This window comes from Hippoglossus hippoglossus, chromosome 24, assembly GCF_009819705.1.
Source record: "Hippoglossus hippoglossus isolate fHipHip1 chromosome 24, fHipHip1.pri, whole genome shotgun sequence".
Lineage (NCBI taxonomy): Eukaryota > Metazoa > Chordata > Actinopteri > Pleuronectiformes > Pleuronectidae > Hippoglossus > Hippoglossus hippoglossus.
Genome location: NC_047174.1, coordinates 5,484,152 through 5,505,560, shown reverse-complemented (window position 1 = coordinate 5,505,560; position 21,409 = coordinate 5,484,152). Strand labels below are relative to the sequence as shown.

General features: G+C 42.5%; 2 protein-coding genes across 2 annotated transcripts in view; one reads left to right on the top strand and one right to left on the bottom strand.

Moving 5' to 3' along the window:
* Window positions 1-9,194: 9,194 nt before the first annotated feature.
* Window positions 9,195-16,899, top strand: LOC117758094 (reticulon-4-interacting protein 1 homolog, mitochondrial-like). Its single transcript, XM_034579461.1, is given in 10 exon segments — window positions 9,195-9,805; window positions 9,897-10,048; window positions 11,059-11,127; window positions 11,525-11,647; window positions 11,992-12,043; window positions 12,149-12,234; window positions 12,236-12,285; window positions 13,243-13,426; window positions 14,826-14,921; window positions 16,177-16,899. Coding segments are annotated over 10 exon segments (1,293 nt in total). The 5' UTR covers window positions 9,195-9,528; the 3' UTR covers window positions 16,381-16,899.
* Window positions 16,753-21,409, bottom strand: part of LOC117758818 (beta/gamma crystallin domain-containing protein 1-like) — a 26,590-nt gene continuing 21,933 nt past the window's right edge. The window contains exons 20-24 of the mRNA XM_034580784.1: window positions 21,066-21,205; window positions 19,516-19,639; window positions 18,824-18,982; window positions 18,115-18,277; window positions 16,753-17,498 (exon numbers count right to left, since the gene is read on the bottom strand). Coding sequence (XP_034436675.1) covers window positions 17,410-17,498; window positions 18,115-18,277; window positions 18,824-18,982; window positions 19,516-19,639; window positions 21,066-21,205 — 675 coding nt within the window. The 3' untranslated portion in view covers window positions 16,753-17,409. The remainder of the gene's footprint in view (window positions 17,499-18,114; window positions 18,278-18,823; window positions 18,983-19,515; window positions 19,640-21,065; window positions 21,206-21,409) is intronic.

Sequence of the window (21,409 nt, the reverse complement as noted above, 5' to 3'; positions counted from 1 at the left end):
TAAATAACCAATTTATCATTCATAAAAACATTTAAGGGCGTAATAACTCTGCCAGTTACAGCCTCCTGTGTCAGCAGCATAAAAGTTATGGCTGATATAAACTGTCGCTGTAAACCTGCTGCCCATGTGAGTTTATTCACCTGCACCACAATGTGACTTACTTTGAAAATCCATTAGAGCAAGAATGAAACAACAAGAAGGACCCGAGGAGGAGATCTTACCGAAGATGTGACTAAGCAATAATTAAATAAATCATATTTTGTGATATTTTCCCACTGTGGGGTCGACATGTTTAATCATTAACATTTTCTCATTTTCTAATGGCGTGCAAAACACACAAAAAGTAGCAAACCCCTTCAATAAATTACACTATAATAAAGACATCCGACAAATCAGCAGCATATTAGTAGTTGGACCATTCGAGGATTTAATAGCAGCAGCAGCTCTCATCACTGCAGGACCCAGAGCTCATGCCGAAGCATAAATGAGTCTCCGGATCTTTTAGTGTTGATTTTATAGGCGTATAAAGCAGCAGCACAAGGCCCCTGGACGGACTAATCGTCCAGAGTTGGACCAGGCGGAGCACAGACTGCTGCTTCCTTCCCCTCATCTCACACAGCTCTCCAATTTAACTTTTATTGATCGAGCTGTCAAAGACGGCTCCAGCGGAGGGAGACGAACCAGTTTCAGTAGAACTGTATCAAAACAACACAAAAACACAACAAAATGATTGGTTTTTAACGTGCAGGTGATAATTCTACAAAATTTGACTACAGATTACAACGAATCTCAAATCTGCAGGTTTTTTTTATGTTGACCCATTCATTCATGTTTTTTTAATGATAATAGTCCAGAAAAAAACAGGAAAACACTGAGTACATATCATTTCAATACTTTCCAAAAAGTACGTCTGTGCACAGTGTTTTTCCCCACTATCTGCAACATTTAATCAACTGTAAATGGATTTTTAAAAAGGCCACAGGGACATTTTAGCAGCAGTATGACCTGAAACAGAGGAAGGAAAAGGGAAATGGTGGACAAAAGTCTGTAAATCAGCTGAAAGGTCCTTTCCTGCCAGATGGTCTGCACTGCCGTACTTATTCTGCCGTTACAGGAGTCTCGCTGCTCGTTCGACGCGACGATGCCCCCCCCGCCCTTTGCTGTATCAACACACAACTAAAGTGGATCCATTAGCATAGATGGAGGCAGACGTCTCTTGAGCCGTTTGTGTTTCTGTCTTTCTCACTAATCACGTGGAGCTCATCAGTGTCCTGATTCATGCCCAGTGTCTGTGGTCGCCATGGAAACCCAAACAATGGCAGAGACGTTTGGCACCGATGCTTCATGGGAAAAACTGCCCCAGAGCCTCTGCACATGTATCGTCCAACCAAACAAGTGTTTTGTGGTTAGACCTCCTCTCAGGACTGTGTGGGGGCGTGGACCAATTGTTTGACTGACAGCTCTGTCACTCCTCTGAATGATTGACAGCTGAGACTGACCTGCGATTGGTCGAGCATGTGTATCGGTGAGACCTCAAACCGTGGCTCCATCCCCCGATCGCTACTGCGCAGACTCCAAATGGCTCCAAATGCTGAGGATGGCAGTGTTTGTATCGAGGGGTTTTGGGCTTGATTTCTGGACAGTGGGAGGAAGCGTAGATGCACTGTCCATCTTTATTTACAGTCTTTGGTCGTCTCTGTGGAAGAAAAGCAGAGGGAACATTATATTCAGGTGACTGTACTGTAGTCAAAACATAATTATGAACAATAAATACCATATTCTTTTGATAGATCCCTTCTCTGGTCCTTTAAAACTTTCCATCCTCAGTCAAACCCTGATAAAGAATATTTGTGGCTTTTTCCTCTTTAGTTTGGACACACTCAGTGGCTTCTTTGATATCAGACATGTGGACCTTTATCTGACTTGGCAGGCAAATAACATAAATTAATATTTGCTCTGCTGCCATATAAAGCCTCGTCCCTTTGTTTAACAGCAGCGAGAGCCCGCAGAGCTAACCTGATTTCATTAGCACATCGGGGCCTCTGTCCCTGCTGTCGGAGGCCAAGCCAAACTCAGAGTGTCCTCGGAGAGCGGCTCTCATCTAACTAACTGCATATCTGGGACAAACCATCCATTTCTGCTCCCTCTGTCTAACCTTCTGGAAGGACACCTGATGCCACATGATGGCACCTGTTTGCTGGGAATAGCCTGACTACATGAGAAGCCAGAAACCTGCAATGTACACGAATAAATCCCCAAACACAAGGACTGTTGAATACATGGATGCATGAGAGAGGGGGTCTGTGTGTCTCTGCACCATCTGGGCTACGAGGCAGCAGAGAATCAACGGGGGGGGGGGGGGGGCCTCATTCACCGATATCTTCTTAAGAAACTTCTTAAATTTGTTCTTGAGAAGTTTTCTAAGAGGTTGTCAGATTCATGACGCGTTCTTAAACTGCAGAATTGTTCGCATCTGTGTTTTTATATTGATAAACGCCACGTGTTTGTAAGTTGAGAGCACGTGGCCGTTTTTTCCAATTAGCATCAAGGTAAACGCCCATATAAGGGCATGCGAATGCAGTGCTGTGTGCACACACAGAAACCACAGGAACTGAAAAGAACATTTAAGAAGCCAGGAGTGATTGAACGAAAATCATGCGTTTAAAAAAAGAATAATATGTACTTGAGCTTAAAAATAATAAAATATTATGATAATTTCAATATTATTATAGAACTGTAAAATTAAAAGTAAAAAAACTGATTATATTAAACAAGTATTTCAGTTATTAAGAGTCTGTTCTTACATAGGAACAAATCCCAGACGAGAAAACATTGGTGAATGTCAGTGAATCTTTGTAAAAAACTGCGTAAGTGGGCTTTAAGAAGAAATGTCTTGTTGGTTGGTGAATGAGTTCCAATGCTGTTTTCTTTAAGGTGCACTCGCTTGTCAGAAACATCTGACAACCTGAAGGCTGAGCACAGACAATTCAAACACAGCCTCTTGCAAAGGGACTTCATTCAGTGAAAATCAGACACTTTACTGTCCAGTAATCATAAACAATAAAAGACAACTGAGTGTAGAGGAAAGAATTCCCATCAGATACTGGTTTAGTCGGTTTGAAGTAGATTTTGACCTCTTCAGATGTTTGAAAACCAAATCCATGTATTTCCTGCAGATATTTAGTATTTAAAAAAATGGAATGGACTGTGTTTATAAAGTGCTTTTCTATTCTTATTGACCTATCAAAGCGCTTTAAAGAATAGATCATATCCACCCATTAATTCACTGGTTAGAGGACAACCTGCACCACCTCCTCAGCCACCAAGGAAATTGGAACATCTTGTTTCCAAGGCTCTGAGTACAGAACTGTCAAAGTGACAAAATGTCAGATACAAAATATGAAGCCACTTAAAAAAGTCATGTCCACCAAAACTTTATCGGACGTCACACCAGTGGATGACTTTTTTGTGTCAAACAGAATCGTCTAACCTTATACTGTGTTCTTTCTGTCATGTTAAATTGCCTCCAGCTCAGATTCAGCTCAGTAGAAGAGGCAGGAATAGTCACCAGCACTGTTCATCTTTAACTTCATTATTCGCTCAGTGCAGCACGATATCTGGAGTGAACTGTGAGTCACATCCCTCAAACAGGAAGCAAATAGAATCCATCCTTCAACTGGAGTGTCCAAAGCAGAGGACAATTGTACATCTAGATAATCAAGGTTCTTTTAAGACATTTGTCAGTCAAATAGTTCCAATTTTGAAATTATCTCTCAGGTTTGAGGTTTATCAAGATCCCAAAGGAGAATTCAACAAGACCTTTAACATTCAAATAAGCTTTGAAAAACTGTTTCATGGATTTAAAGGAATAGTTTAGAATCCATGTTCATGCTTGTGTGTTAAATACAAAACTGGAGCCATCTAGCTTAGCCTAGCATATAAGATAGAAATAGCCACTTTAAAAAAGCTCTGTATAATGGGCAAAGATACACAGTTTGATGTACGACTTGTGCTTTTAGCAAATGTTTTCAAATCCGTTTACATCTACCTATCGAGTCACAAGTATATATCATATATTCTCTCTCAAGTAAGACAAGTAGTGTCACAATATTTGACCAGAAAATGGATCTTTGAGATAAGGCCTCACTTTCTGTTTACAACTGCACATCGCTGCTGCCTGGTAAACAGCACATGTGACGAGAGAAGTTGAAAAGCAAACGGAACGTCAGACGCAGGGAAAGGAAAATATTGAATCATCGTCTGGGTTTGTTTGTGTGGAGTTTTCTTCTTTAAATACCGGATTGAGGCTGAGGCGGATGAATATGAAAACCTGGTGAAGACACGTGACGATTGAGATGGAAATGGTAAAAACATACAAGATAACGCTGTTTAATTCCAGTGCCTCATTATATCACACACCCGACGACCATATTACAAATGTTGCCTCTTAAATGGGCTGAGGAGGCTTTCTTTTCCTTGATGCTATCTCATTAGCGGCCTGTCAGCTCTGGACTCACCGACCCCCCACCACACCTCCTCCCAGCCGTCTCCTCTTCCCACACTCCACCAGAAGGCTCTGACATTTGTATAATGAATGCGGCTCATTTTCAGACGGCTGCCCAATTAGGTGCTGTGGACCGGGGAGAAAGTTTAGTTGTGTTTGTGTAAATGCGATGTTCTCCGGAGAAGGAGCCCCGAGGATTATATTTGATCTCAGCGGGTGTAAAGTAGAACCGGAGGGATAATTAATTAATTTGTGAACTACACTGAATAAATGTGTCGGGCTTGTTCTGCGCAGTTGGGAGCGGATTAAGGTGAATGCACGGTGGTGTAAGCAGGAGCAGTTTCAGACTCTATAATTAAACACAGTCGACAGTTTTACAGCGCACACAGTGATTAGCATTTACTGTGTGCGCGAGTTCATAAAACTTAGAACAAACTGTTTCAGATACTTCATCTCATTTAAATCTCAACTTCTTGGTTCATGAAGCTGCCGAAAAGTGAAGCCAAATCATCTCAATCGCCACCTGGTGGCTAGCTGCAGTATATGCAGCCAGCCATATATATATATATATATATATACACATGTCTTATGTTTACATTTGCAGTGTTTCCACCACAATGTTAATGATATGTACGTTTTAAAAAGTGAAAATTTGTATACATTGAAAGGTTTAGTATAGTATTTAGTTTTTAGATTTGCTTAAGGGCAAAGCTAAGGGCCCCAAACAAATAAAGAAATAAACACACAAACCACGCCCTCACATCTGTTGCTGTGAGTGTTGCAGATCAGATAACAAAAGTTGTTTTCCTAACGACAACAAACAATTGGGCTACTTAAGCCTGAAATTAGCATTCTTTGGGTGAGGTTTATAAAGTATCAGCCTTTTGTAAATAAATAATTTCTTGATATTTGTGAATGAACAGACGCTGCTGTTGTTTGCCTTGAGTCGCCCGAGTGATGTAATGTCTTTAAAAATGGGGCTGATTGATGCCGGGGAGAAGAGTGTAAACGCTGCCAAGGAGCCATTATTGGCATTTTCTAAAGCGATTGGACAAGTTACATTTTGTTAGGTTTGTTGGAACAAATACAGAAACACGATTAATCAGTTACAGATCAATCAGACAGTTTACAGTGGAGTTTTGAAGCAGTCCTTGGTTATTAAGGAGGTTATTACAAATATAAGTACTAAATATATGTGTGTGTGTGTGTGTGTCTGTGTGTGTGCTCTTTCCGTGTCTTTGTTTGGGCCAAGGAGTTTAATGCTGTTAGGATGGTCAGGTTTGGAGAATAACGACAATCATCTGCACGGCCCTGACATTCTCAAACAGCTTTTTAAGCGTTGAGCCTTTTGTCTTTAGATTTAGGGATCGAATTAAGAATCAGGTTTGTTACGAGTAGGGCAGTGGCTGTGGTTTAGATTTAAGCAAATTGTGGTCAAAATGTAGTCATTAGAAAGACCAGGTCAACACTGTCAAACAATAAGATGTCACACTTAAACAACTTGTTTCTGTGTAAATATTTGATTTGGAGCACCGTCCAGTTACAGTCTGTTTATTTTGCCATTTGGCGAATGAACAAAGAGAGATGAACAAACTGACAAAACAAAAGTGGTGTGGAGGTGGATAAACACAAACCGACAGGAAGCCCTGTACTGCTGTCACTTTTTCAGATTGTGTGTGTGTGTGTGTGTGTGTGTGCGTGTGTGTGATGTCAGCATGGGGAGTATAGTTAATCTCCAGGATAAACAGAGACAGTTCATGATATGGTTCATTATATTTCCACTGCTGCACTTGCAGTGTGGAGGAAGCCTGTAGATAAGATGCTATCTGTGAGATGAACAGCAGAGAACAATGTGTTTCCTGTGGACTGACCTCGCTGTGTGTGTGTGCGTGTGTGTGTGTGTGTGTGTGTGTGTGTGTGTGTGTGTGTGTGTGTGTGTGTGTGTGTGTGTGTGTGTGCGTATAGACACTCTAGGAATAAAACATAGGACATGGGGTCAAGTTAATCAGTTTTTTTTTCAGGCCCAAAATAAATAAATATGTATTCATGACAAATAAATGGTGTAAATGTCGTTAACCCTATGGAATTTCATATATTGCGTAATGAATATATATACATATACAGCATAAAGTGTCTGATTAGCATCTATGTGTAAGTATAGTATAAACCCTGGTGAGTGGATGCTTCAGCTCCATGTTGTGGTTAATAGAAACATTTGAAATGGAAGAAATGATAAATTATGAACAAGTGTATAAATCTTTCGGATGTATGTTCATTAATGTCCTGAAGAGTAATACAAGGAGTCTCTGTCATTTCTGTTGTTTAACCCCCTGCTGTTCACTGTTCACGCACATTATATTCTTCTGCTGACAGAAAATGAAAATAAAATGAATCCGACAGCTGTCAAACACATGTTCATCAGCAGGGATGATATATTTCTAAATGCACATATAGCTCATTCTACGTGACGACCAGTCGCCACTGCTCCCATCTCTGACCTGTTCAAGAAAAAATGGGGCAGTTACCAAGGAGAGAGCCCAATCGTTCATTCTAAAAATATAACCTGAGCCCAGCTAGTGAGTGGTTGTGATGCACTCTCCTCTTTTCTTCCTCTCTGCAGAGACTCAGAGGGAGCTGCTTTGTCACATGATAATCAAAGATCCTTGTCTGCTCACGGTTCAGCCAAGATGCCGCAAAACATCTGGAGATTTGAGTGCTATTCGTGTTTGTTTGACTCTGGTAAGAAATCAAAGCAGAGGGGTGATTGGTGAAACAATCAAATCAGAAAGCACAAGCATAGAACAACAGGTGAGAAAAATAGAAAAGAAATAAAATATTTTACATAATCCTGGTGCAGGAGGGAGAAGTGTCTTGAGGGAGTCTTTCTCTGGACAGCACTTTCTTAGAGACTAAATTAAATTAGATCAAAACACATTTGAGTGATTTGGGCCACAGCTCCCAGGATGGAAAAGAGGCCAAGAAAACCTCTACACTGTGTTTCAGGGGGAGAATGACTCCTCTGAAAAACATCAATTTCAGACAAAACGCTGCTCTCATAGTCTGACCTGTCCTCGCCGTGGGGAGCTGGTCAACAAGACATTTTTAATAGCTGTATTTTTGTCCGAGTGCTGACACCCTCTAGTCTGAGTAACACAGACATTTTTTTTGGAGCAGCAGCCAGCTGTATTCTCTTTAGACAGACCCACTGTATAATGTAATGAGCCAGCACAGACAAAGCACCCAATTCCCAGCATGTCCTCTTTCCCCTGGGAGCGGTGATCGTGATGACGGCGCCGTTAGTTGCTTGGTTTCGTGCTGAATCATGATCACACGCAGCCACATGGCCCCCTGCTTCTCTTTCTATCTCCCCCTTTGGTCTCTGGATAAATCCTACTTGCAGATTATGTCATTTGCATGAGACAAGTGTGATGTGATTCACTTTACTGGCCTTTAATTCCAATAACATGAGGTGACTGATGCGCCTCTTATGTTTTAGCCATGATGCTCTTGCAGCAGCCGTTATTCCAGCTATGATTTATAATGGTCAGCAGCAGGGAAGCTGTTTTGCTTTAAACCCTGTTATTTGCATGGTAACCATCTTAAAGTGGTTTTAAGTATTAAACGACCACAATGCTAAGTTGTGGGCATCTTGTGAGAAGCTTATGCCAAAGCTATAACTCTAATAATCGTGTAAATATTAAAACAAACCCCATCACCCCTCGACGTATTTCTAAGGCATAAATATATAATGTTTTCTGCCCATTAGCTTTCAGTTTTCTTTGCTGATTTGTGCATTAGTCTTTATTACACTGCAGCGGATGGAGCACCCAGCCGTCATTTTACCGTTAAGTAGACCTCTCAAACGTATTGGGTTATAATGTACACTTGCATTTTTATGCTAATAGACTATTATTGATGCATAATGGGTTTTTGAATCTGAGCTTGAAAGGTTCAGTGAGTAGGATTTATTCAGATCTATTGTCCAAAATTGATATAATATTCACTATTTAATTAGAATGTGAATCATTTTGTTTTGGAAAACAGAATGAGCTCCTTCTATCTACCTCAAGATTGGGTCGGCCATGTCTCTATAGTGGCCCAGAAGGGACAAATTAGAAACTGGCTTTGCACTTCATGATACCTGAATATAAGTGTTTGGAAGTGGAGGGCGACGTGAGGGGTGTTCAGTCGGTTTCAATAGACACTACTAAATCAGTTAATTAACTTTAATTCAGGGTCACAGAAGAAAATTCAACTTTAAGTAGTGTGTGTGTGTCCCTTGTTTAAACGTACTTTTATCGCAGACCCTTTCCTGATTTCATCAGAATATTAATTCAATTAGTTTTTTTTTATTTCATCAAAAAGTAATTTAAAAGAACTTATAGCAATATGTAACATAGATTTTGAAAAGTGCTCTATAAATTAAAGTTATTATTAATATGATCAATATTATTATTATTATTATAACTTAGATAATACAAAATTTGGGGATGAATTACAAAACCTTGCTTCATGAATACGAAATTTACCAATTATATGTATATGGTTAATAATGCAAAGTCTATAATAATATTACTTATTATTATTGTTATTGTAAATACGGAAGTAACGGTTCCGGTCCATTCTCTTTCCCCATTGGTCAGAATATTTAGCTACAGAAATCCGATTGGCTAACGCTGTGTGCTGTGACATTAGCTTGTTATGTAGCCACCTAGCTAGAGAGGGGCGTGTTAGCTGCTCGTTTTAGTGACAATAGTTCATCTTTCATCCATTTTAAACACTCGTTAAAACACCTAACGTCAACAGAGAGTGTGTCGCTTGTGTATTTTACCCGCTGAGCTCGTTTCTACGTCTTTTCAGAGCGGGGACAACCTGGGGCATGCTAATGTTAGCCGAGCAGCTAACCTCGGTAGCTAGCTAGTCGGCCCTGCAGTTAAACGACAAGAGTTCCTCCAGAGGTGAAGTGGACCTTGCAGCCACAGACATCCAGCTGCAGGACCAGTTACACGGCTGCTGTCGGAGCTATGGCATCGACCTGGCTCCGGTGTTTGTCCCGAGCTAAAGCAGCAGCAGCAGCAGGCTCGACCCGAACATTAGCCGGCGTGTGCTGCAGGAGACATGTCTGCAGTTCACCTTCAAGACGGCAGAGCTGCATGTCAGCCTGGGTCGTGGACCAGTATGGCTCCAACGGGGTTCTGAGGTACACTGAGGAAGCCACTGCACCCACCGTCACGTCCCCCACCGAGCTGACGATCCAAGTCCACGCAGCCAGTCTGAACCCCCTTGATTTGTCCATGAGGGGTGAGTGACAGACTCTGGACAACTTAGACAATCAGTGGTTTGCAGCAATCACTCATCAACTCACCTGATCCCGTCCTCTTCTCTTCCACAGGTGGTTATGGAGCAAAATTCCTTAAGTTAAGAAGGGATCCGATGTCTGTGATGGACGGGGACAGCGAGTTTCCTCTGATCCTGGGTCGGGATGTGTCTGGTGTGGTGGTGGACTGTGGAGCGGAGGTGACACATTTTGCTCCAGGAGATGAGGTACGAGCTTGAAGAGGACAGATGGATCCATACTTTATTGACCCCGAGGGGAAATGTAGGCGTCTAGTTTCACAAAACAGTCAAACACAAGAGCATGAGAATAATACAAGGACAAAATAGGTCAAGAACAAGTTCACAGCAGTGAGATGAACATCCAGCCACAGGAACTACTACAAAGCTGTCACTGTGAAGACGTATACAATAAAATATTTAAAGTATAAGTGGGGGTGGTAGAGATACACAGTCCAATAATCATCCATCCATCCATCCATTATCGACACTGGACAGGATGCTAACATACTTCAAGGCAATTAACCAAACCTCAACCTGCATGTCTTTGACCGGTGGGAGGTCCAACACAGGGACAATATGCAAACTCTGCACAGGAAAACCAAGGCCCCATTGGCACGGTCAAAGAGGTATTAATTTAACTGTAATCACCGTAATGATTATTATTATTGCTGAATATTCTGCAGCCCAGTACAGCACCACCACTGAATTAACACCTGTTTGACAATATCAACAAAAAACGACTTTGATGTAGAAGTTGTGGTAAATGTAAGTCTACCGAATATCCTGAACACATCCAAAGCTGTTAAAGAGGTGGTTACCATACTGAAACACTGAGATCAAATAGATGAGTTTAAACAAATGTATAGTTTCACAGCATATCTCCCTCCCCAGGTTCTTTCTGCTCGGTTATCACACGAGTGAGACTCACAAGACATCGTCGACTGTCTCCCTCCTATTGTCTTCCTGCAGAGAGAAATACAATCATGCAAATTCAGTTAATGTGATTAAATAATAGAACAAAACACCTGTTTCTGCACATAGTATCCCAGTAATCTTCCAGTAGTTTAAAAGACATCACTGGAAATGATTTTGATGATAACAACCGACTGGAACACCCGACTAAGCGCTTAATGGACAATTAACCAGATTCAGACATTATGAGGAGGTGGTTAAACGGAGTCATGATCTGCATGTTAAGTGTCATATTTGTGTTCCAGGTGTGGGCTGCTGTTCCTCCATGGAAACAAGGAAGTCTGGCAGAGTTTGTGACTCTAACAGAGTATGAGGTGAGCTGCGCAGTTGTTGTATATTTTCATTTTTTATCTCAGAGACAATCTCCAGGACTGTTTACTGTTTGTCATCTAACGAAAGACGGGCTTCGAATCGAGTTCCCTGTCAGTATGTTATGTAAATTGTAAGAATGTAGTGAAAAGTTTTGACAAAGCACTCCCTGTAATTAGGATTAAGTTTGTTTGCTTGCAGGAGCCACTTTGGCAGCAATTACAGAGACGCACAAATTGCCCTGTGTTTTCCCTGTACTTCATTAATTCAGCAGCTCCTAGCTAGTCGCCCTCACTGTAGCTCTGATGATTAGACTGAACTTGGTTGTGAATTTAAAAAGACTGCTGACATGTTGGTTTGTTTCTAACTTTGGACAATGTCTGTGTTGCTGTTTTTTTGCAGGTTTCCCGTAAGCCGGAATTAGTGAGTCACACAGAGGCAGCATCAATCCCTTATGTCGCCAGCACCGCTCTGTCCGCGCTGGTCAGTGGAGGTGGTCTCTGCAGAGAAAGCTCTTCAAATAAAGGCAAGCATCAGCCTGACCTTGGATAACCTCGTGCTGAACTCCTCCAAGCACAGAATATTAGTTTCTGAATTCTAAGTTCCGGAAAAATATTATAAACTGTCATCAAGGCTTGAGTCGTTTCTCTCAAGGCTCTGGAGTTTCTTAATGTTGCTCTTTTCCTGAAGAGAAACAGTGCAGTCAAGCAGATCGTTACTTTGATAGAGGCTTTTTTCACCACATTTTCTCCGGTGGTGAAATTGCTCCTCTGCTTCATTTAATTGACATCAAAAGAGTTTTAAAAATCTTTTCTTGTAACTTGTGGACTGTAAAAAAATATCACTTGATGTGTAATTGTAACTCTCCTAGAGTTTTGATCACTGGAGGGATCGGGAGGTGTCGGAACTTTCTCTATTCAAGTAAGACAAAGTGTCCTGCATGTAAATGTGACTCTTTTAAAGACCCTGAATGAGTTTAATGCGTCTCTCGTTTTTGTTCTGTGTGCATGTCCCTGTTGTTGCCAGTTATTGAAGGCCTGGGTGCCCACGTAACAGTCACCTGCTCCCAGAACGCAGAAGGCCTTGTTCGAGGGCTGGGAGCTGACGAGGTGGGTGGACTACACATCAGGAGATGTTGCCGAACAACTAGAAATGATGGAGAAAGTACGTGGTCTTTCTGTGAAAAGTATAGATAGAGATCAGAGTAAGAGTAAAACATTTTTTTTACTAACCTTGTCCAATGCCACTTCAACTAGAATGTCAATAAGTAGAGCTTGTACCTCCGCTAAGGCCCAACAGTTCAATGAAATGCAATCAAGCCGTATAGCTAAGATCATGATGCGACAATTGATGGGTTCGACTGACCTGCCAATGAAGCCACATTTAAATCTACTCATAAGGCCTAAATATGACCGTTTTTTAATCAAGATCCACAAATTATTTTCTGGGAAATCTGTTAATAGTAAAAAAAAACAACGCCCAATCTCGCATGTTAAAGGTAGTGCTTTAAAAAAAATAAAATCTGTGAGTCAACCCATTTGTCTGGATCTCGCCAAAATGTAATGGGTTCGACCTTGGGCCCTCGTCCATCCTCCCATCATGTTTCATGGAAATGTGCTCTGTAGTTTTGCATAAATCCTGCAGACCAACAGAGCAACCACCAACCAACAAACAAACAAACAAACAAATGGACAGGGGTGACAAACATAACGTCCTTGGTGGAGGTAATTAAGGTGCTAATGAAAAGCTATCATCCACGACTGCTGAAACTGAATGTGCTTCTCCCTTTTAAACACCAATTGTGGTCACAGCTTCCCTGAATCTCTTTTTTAGTTTTCCATGGATACCGGGGGCTAAGGGCCTGAATGGATGCTATTCCGCCCCCCCCCCCCCCCCCCCCCCTGCCCTCAAAATAACCCCCAGCTTTGGCTTGAAGACAAAACGATGATATTTTTCCAACATACCCTTGAAATCTGCGCTCTAACAGAAGAGTAGTGACCTGATATGATAAAGTACTCTTTATAAACGCTGTTATGAAGTGTGTAGGTATACTTCAGTATTTTAAGCCTTCCTCCACTGTGACTCCTCTAAAGTCTGACTGTCTGTGTTTGCACGCTCAGGTTTGATGTGATTTTGGACAACATCGGTGGAGAGACGGAGCAGTGGGCGATGGGCCTGCTGAAGCCCTGGTCGGGGGCAAAGTACATAACGCTGGTAACACCTTTACTCCGCAACACCGACTCCATGGGCCTGCTGGACGGGACAGTTAACGCTGGAATCACCTTGTGCACCAAGGCCATACAGGTAAACATGAAAACAGTTTTCAGAATCCTCGACTCCGACGTTCATTTTGAATTCCTGTTTTGAGCCTGGCACTATTTGTGAGGCCTTAAGCGAGGGTGTGGTGCTCGGGTCCTCCCAAACCAAAATGGAATACTCAACCGTCCGTGGCAATGAAAAGACATAATTGTGTAATCGGGTGCAATATCTTTACATAGACACACACACACACCTGTTCCAGCCAGTAGAAGTTTTTGCAATGTTTTAATTCCACTCTGTTTGATCAGATTAATCAAGTTCTGTGGAACAGTGGGAGGAGAAACTTGTGTAATAATTTGACTTGGCTTCATATTCTCCCTTTTGTAGAGTTGGTCTATGCTTGATCTGTAGAAAAGAATCCTACAGAGTGTAATATATCGACCGTTTGCAGCAGCAGCAGAGTTTTGTGTGTATGTCCTGTCTCACCAGCTGCTCTGTCAGTGGAGTACACGTGTAATGAGGTAGTGGGTGAATAGCTGAGGACAGGGTGGAGCTGCTACAGGAACTGAGTCAAGTTGTCCTGAGCGGTGGAGGCACTGATGACAGCATGGCTGGCGCTGTGTGTGTGTGCAGCAGGAGTTGGGTGGTGTACACTGTGTGCGTGAGCGTTAGTGTAAATGCCACGTGTATGTGTGTTTGCGTCCGCATGTGTTTACTGCTGAACCGGCAGTTTTCAGGTGTTTGTGCAGATTGCGGCCCATCTCCCCCCGTCAAATACCAGTGTTTGTGTGTTTCTTGCCAAGCCTCCGGGCCCCTTTGTCCCCGCGAGCGTGCAGCTGGTCAGTTTGGCGGAGTTCATCCGCAGCAGTCACACCCTCAGTGTCTGGCTCTGGGCAGCATGTCTCTATCATATGGGAGAGCACAGTGCAACTGAGCCCTCTAGTGTTTAACTTCTTGGCAGCAGTGAATGATCAGGGAGAGCCTTTTATTTTTTTTCCAAAGCAGGCAGGGATAGTTTAACCAGAAAGTGTGACAAAGCAATGCCACAGAGTAATTTATAATGTCACATATCAAAGTTTCTAGAGTAATACATGGGAGTTTCTGTCTTTTTTTCTCTTTGTTGTATTTTAGGTGCTCTCTGGTGAAGATGTTTATAGTTTATACTTGTAAAATAAATATTGGCTGACTATTATTCAAATTTAGGAAACTGATATTTCAGCTTATAAATATTTATCTTAAAAAATGATTGCAATGATTCCTAAATCTCCAAATGTAAATTCTGACTAAACACTATATTTTCTGTTTTATATTAAAACCGGTGACATCTATGAAAATGTAGTGCTCAAATAAGAATAACCCAGATAGTGACTGTGTGTTCTTTGAACACCCAGTGAGGAACAGACTGCCAGACCTCTCATTGCCTCTACTGTGTTTTCTTTTTTAGAACATTATATCAAGTGGAGTCTTCTACCGGTGGGGGTTATACGCTCCGGACGGGCCCTTCCTGGACGAGGTCAGGAAACTGGTGGATGCGGGGAAGGTACTGTTCTGCCTCACTTCCCACATACTTGTCATTCAGAACCACTCACCCTGACAAGAGAGGTTGAGATGGAAATCCTCTCATTTGCACAACAGTCACAGCCTGGGGGGGGGGAGGAACTGATGCAGGGATGGAGATCATACAGCAATGAATATGAACATACCATGGATTCCATACATGCCTGTATTCAAGGCTTTGTTAAGGAGCGAGCATTCCCGCTGTGCTGGTTGGTTGATGGGCGGCGTGCACTGTTGGCAGCTGGGCAATCAAGTCAGGCGCCAGGAGACGGTGAATGGATTTTTTAAACAGTGCTGAGCAGCCATTCGCCAAAGCGTGGGCAACCTCTGTCCTTTTGTCCCGGGGCTTTACTACAAGCGGCACACTCGGACCAGTGGCAGGAAGCCGTGGACACACACACGCACACACACACACAGCTCCCCGCACAAAAACCAACACTCGCACGCTCCCTCCGCGCGTCCCATTCTCAGCCAGAAGTGTGGATAGTTCCCAGTGTGACGCCACCGCGCTCCCCATTCATTGTTAGCGACAAGAGATGCTGACCAGAATAACAAGCCCGGCTGCCGGTGTTGTGGGACGACCACAGGATTGTTCAGCCTCATCACATTCTGAACCCCTCCCTCACCTTTTCACATTAGCGCCTATCAAAGCAGAGATGATGTAGCATTAGAAACTTGTGGGTCCTTGTTTGTTTGAATCGATTAAATAATATGATAGATATACTTCAGTTTCTGCTTCGACATGTCCGCTCCTGAAGAGTGAAGCGTCTTGACCACTTCCTGGTGGCTGGTTCCACGTTAAATACATATGGTTTCTGTCATTTTGAGGTAGTTCTTATCACAAGTTTTGTTTCAATTAGTTATTGGTTGCTATAAAAACAGAGTAAAGTGTCATGATTGACAGCTGAGACCTTCTCATGATCGGTCAAGCGTGTGTCAGAGAACCATGATACCGCAGCTCCATCCCCAGATTGCTCGTGTACACGCAGGCCCCAAATGAGGCCATCGACACAAGATGGCAGCATTACTATCCAAGATGTTTTGGCTTACTTCCTGGATAGTGGGAGGAAGTGGAGGCATGTCGTCCATCTTTATTCACAGTCTTTAAGTTTATCCGTCTAGAAATTGGCTAAATTGTGATACCTGTTCCCCTCCAACCCATTAAAACAAACCCACAGCCAGAACCAAGATATATATTTGATCTCTTGATATGTTTTCTTTCTGCCATCCCATCACAGATCCTGCCAGTTGTTGAGGCCCAGTTCCCTTTCTCCCAGGTGCCCCAGGCTTTTCAGAAGCTGGAGCTGGGCCACGCCAGAGGGAAGACGGTCGTCAGGGTGGTTGAAAATGACACCAGACAGGCTGAGGAGCTGGTGCAGCATGTCTGCACAGAGTCTGCCGAGTCAGAGCGAGGAGGGCACGGAACAGCACAGCAGAACTAAAGAGGGGAAGCTGATCACCAAGGGAATAAAGCCTCTGTGAGTCTTCTCACCTTTACGAGACGTTTGCTTGACAGCATCAGATTGTACTGTCCAAACAAATCAGAGGTGCTGCTGTGGAGCGACAGAGTACGAGCGTGATCCGAGCTCGTAATGGGAGCGGGCCAAAGACGGTTGTTCTTGTTAAAGGGAAGTTTTCACAAGGTGCTCGAGTTATGCTGTGTTTCTGTCATGCTGAAGCTAATATATATATATATACACACACATCAACTGCAGACTGTAAGGTCAGCCAGGGGTTTGAAAGCTTTCTGTCTGCTGCATCCTACCAAACAAGGAGTGAGAGAATAATACATAAATATCATACAGAGCTGGAGATGTTTGTCAATAGATGCGTTTATGTCCAGTACAAGGTGAAGCAGCACGATAAGGCAGGTAACTATTTACATTATTTTACATTTGTCTCCATGAGCGCTCATTTTTCCCATCATGCATCTCATGTTATTACTCTGAGCAGAAAAAGCCTGTGAGGGAACAACAAATAATGAAACTTTATGCGCTGTAGTACACCAAGTACCTGCTCATTCTACTGTACAATGTATTTATTGACAAAAATACTTTTATTTTGTTAACAAAAGACTTGTGTGTATGGTGTTGATTAAAAAAACGATAAAAGACATTTCAGGAGATATTGTTTTTTTGTTTCCTTTCTGTGCGTGCAGCTGGAATATACTGAGGAACGTCGAATACAAATACAGGAAGACGTGTTAACACTGTTTTAAGTTAATTAACATCAGGGCAAACATTCATTCAACGAAAGATAAATACAAATCTTTGGATATATTACTGGAAGTGTAAAATATGAAGTATTACGAGTTCAGACTTCTATTTGCATATTCAGTGGGTATTCGTACATTCTCCGGGAGAGATCCATATCCTCTCCGCTCTGCTCCAGCGTACCTCGTCCTCCAGCACTCGTCACGCGGCTGTGCCTCGGCTGATATTAAGATCCTGTCGAGCAGCTTCGGAGGTTTCTCAGATAATCTCCACATCCCACCTTTGTTGGGGTTTATTTACGTCGAGGGTGTTCAGAATGACTTGGTTTTTGTCGTAGTTGTGGCCCCCTGAGAGAGACGGATGGGAAAAAAATTATATATTTTTAATTCCCTGCAGCTTGTTTGTTGTTAAAGATAAACGACAGTCATTTATTATCACGCACCATGAGCCATTGTAAAACCTTGTTCTGTTCAGATAGGGGCCAATTATATGGTACTGTCGAAAATATTTAATTCCTCTTATATTTCACTTTAAAAGTCATCTTGAATACTACACGTGTACATCTACATGCAGTGAACCATAACATAGTTTAGTCCACTAGGTGTCACTAATTGACAGTGATATATGTTGACCCCCAGGATGTAAATACCCACAAGCGTCGGCACAAGTTGATCCTTCTAACGATAATTCTGCTCATATGGGGTTTGTTTGAAGTTAAATTGGTAATTAATAAATAGAAGTTGCCTCCTAAGTGAAACACTAATGTTGTGGCGCACTGTAAAAACCTTCTGGGTAGAAATTAACATGGTATCTTAGATCAATGTCTGTGCTGCGTGAAAAGATTCAACACGATTTACAGATGCTGATATAAGCATGAAATACTTCCTTGGCATTCTGAATGCTTTCTGACATTTGCTGAACTCACCCAGCAGGAAGTAATACATGTGGATTATAGCTGCTCACCTTTGACTTCCAGGACCAGATTAGAGGAGTGGGTGTAGCGGATAAAGCCGTCGGGGGTGATACTCCAGAGGTGGACGTGGTCGCCCGACTCTTGGGTGAGACCCACGCGGCTTCCTGCCATCGTCAGGCTGCCGCTGGGACCCAGGCAGTACTCCTCCAGCAGCTGGAAACACACAAGGACAGCAGCTGGTTATTTTCTCTGGTGACATTTTGAAGAACAGAGTAGAGCTGGGCTGGTCCCAAGCCCTTTTCATACTGGAGAGGAAACCCGTCCACACCCAGTAACTGAAAGGGTACAGTCTTCAAATGGCTCTGCAGTCATCACAGCAAGCTCTGATTGGCAGGGACGGGTGATTTCGTTTTTCTTTATCCTCAACATTTCCACTTTCAACAAAGGCAGATGTTCACAGCTATTTTTTTTTAAATTTAAAAATACATGAGCGGTTACCTTTTAATATGTCTGACCGTTTGGAAAAACCTATACACACACCTAAGAATATGCTGTTCGGAAACTTTTTAAAGTCAGCAAAAGTTAAAAAAAGTACATTAGTCTTGGGACATGCATGAATTTGAATGTATGTTTTAGGAGATTAGATGGTGATGGGTTAATATGCATGAAGGTGAATACACACACGGCTCCATCATCACTACTCAGCACAAACTCCCCTGACCTCTGACCCTGGTTATTAGTAGGATGATGATGCTGTACCTTGCAGTGGAGATGTCCGTTCTGATGGATCCAGATCTGCTCGAATTCGCCCGTCTCCTCTGTCTCTTGTATCCGCATCAGTTTAACTTCGTCTAAATCCCCCGTCACTGACATCATGAGCCCCGAATGTCGGTTCCTCACACGGAAGTGCACCTGCTTCTGCTCGGGGGGGAAATACATGAAAGAAGACATAAGGAAAACTTTTAGAAGAATTTGGTCGTCTGGGTTCAGTTTTCACCGGCATAAAGAATATATAACTCATCAAAGTTTCTCACAACTCTCTAACTTGCAATTAACTGTAAGATAAGATATGATTCAACTGTTACAGCAGCAAAATCGAGGTAAACAACAGAATATGTGAAGGTATGAAATAAAATAAAAATAGGCAATTTAAATAAAATGAAAATACGATAGAAAATACAGAGAAAATGTAAATCTACACATTTCACTACAGACAGAAGGAATATTATGGGAAGAGAAAAGTGCTTGAATTAATTGCAGTGGCACAGGGTCACTGCACAAGGATGTATACTGCATTAGTGAATATGTATAAGGAGATGTTGCAGAGAATAAATACATATATATATATATATTTATAATCAGTAAGTGGGCTGTTGATGCTCTTCAGTCATATCTAATATTTAACAACAGTGTAATTAATGGCATCTGTATGCAAGTGGAACGGGACGCACCTGTAACAGAGGGCGGAGGGATCCGATTTTGTTCCAGCTGCTGAGCTTCCGCCAGTCGTGAATCTCATCGGGTTTCAGTAGAATCTGAGCTCCCAGGTAGTTGATTCCCTCGTAAAGAATCCACCTGGTAACAAAGAAAGAAAAACACAGTCAGGTTTTACATATTCAATCAGACACAACACAAGATAAATACTGTTTGTTGTGTTGTGTTCATGTATTATTGGGTGTAAGTCAGTGGACGGGTGCAGTGTGGACAAAGGAGGAACTCTTCAAACTTTTGAAACAGATTTGATTTAAAAAGGGGCAAATCAGGACAGGGCGTTTTTGTGAATTTCTCAAGAAATAATGCAGATATCTAGATTTTAAAAAAAATCAGGCACATTCAGGAGGCTGATATCTATGAGCTTGTGTAATTTGGTATATTTTAACAACTTGTGAGGGTATAAAGTTAAGAGTTAGGCCAGAAGTTTTGAAGAAAAATGCCTATTCTTTCAATTTTTTCAGGGTTGGCTCCTGTAACATTATGCTGCTAGTTTGGTTTTGAGATTACGGCCTCGGCAAAGTATCCTGCACTAAAACGTTTTTTCTCGTGAGTTTATTGAGTCCTCTCTTCCATGCAGCATCTAAACAATCTCTCAAAAGGTGCTGAGCTCCACAACCATCCAATGTCTCCGCGACACTGTAAACGTTTTAACCCCATCTCTCTGTCCTCTGGCTGACTGCCTGTCTCTCCTGCGTCTGGAATGTGCCACTCCACAGATGGCTCTGGCTCACTGCGAGTCCTTTATTTCCTCAGCATGGGCTCGCACCTACAGCCTGAATCTCACACATCAGCAGCAGGTTTCCATCAGTGCTGCATCTGGCAGCCCTGTCATACTGTAATATACTGTAAGTAATAACATGCGCAAAAACCCTGAGCTCTGCACTGCCGTAAATCTGAATCTGTGAAACATCATGCCAGGGCACAAAATGCTTCACGTCTTCACGAGACAAAAAAATAACCTCAAGAAGCTGTTTCGCTAACAGACGTGGATTAAATGCTGATTTTGCACATGTGAAAAATATCTACAGCAAATTCAACATACCAGCAAGATGCAAATTTTAACAGGCATCTCAGATTTTCCCTGTTTTGTTATCTCTAAATCGTTCACCTTTGAGCCGTGGTACTTTGCTTTGCATCTGACACAGTTATTGTTACCATGGTGGTAAACATACACAGGCGTGGTTGTTTTTCTTTTATGCAAAGGAACCCTGCAACCGGCTGCCAGCGAGAATTAAAAAAAATGTTTGACACGTCGACTTGGCAGCTGCCAACGTCTGAATTCGAAAAGAGATTAAAAGACGCTGCAGCTGCTGTGAAGCAACCGGGGCCACTGAGGGACATGTGTGGGAAAACTAAGATATTCTGTTTCATGTGATGCCCTCACATCACTGGAGATTCAGTCTCACACACACAAACACACAGGGGGCTGTTGTGCACGAACTTGGTGACGTCTGGGGTTGTTTCTTTATGACTTGCTATGTAACGCGCCCGCTTGCGCTGTACTCACATGCCTCCTTCCACGAGCACAGACTGAACCCGGCTGCAGCCTCCAGCCAGCTGAAGGTTAACGCAGCCGTCGGTCAGCACCAGCCTCTTCCCCCGCAGACCGCAGCGCTCGAAAAGAGTGATGGACGGCAGCGAGAACTCCTGCCGAGCGCGAGGGAGACGGAGAAAGAACATTATTCAGGTGACACAGGTTGAAACCGAGGTCCCTGTGGAAATGGGACAAGCTCATATGAATGTGCGCTTCAGTACCGTCGCTCCTTTTCTAACAGGGATACACAGGTGGTTTTCTAAAAACTTCACTCATGTCAGCGGATTCGTTTTTTTAACTAGGTTATGAAAACATTA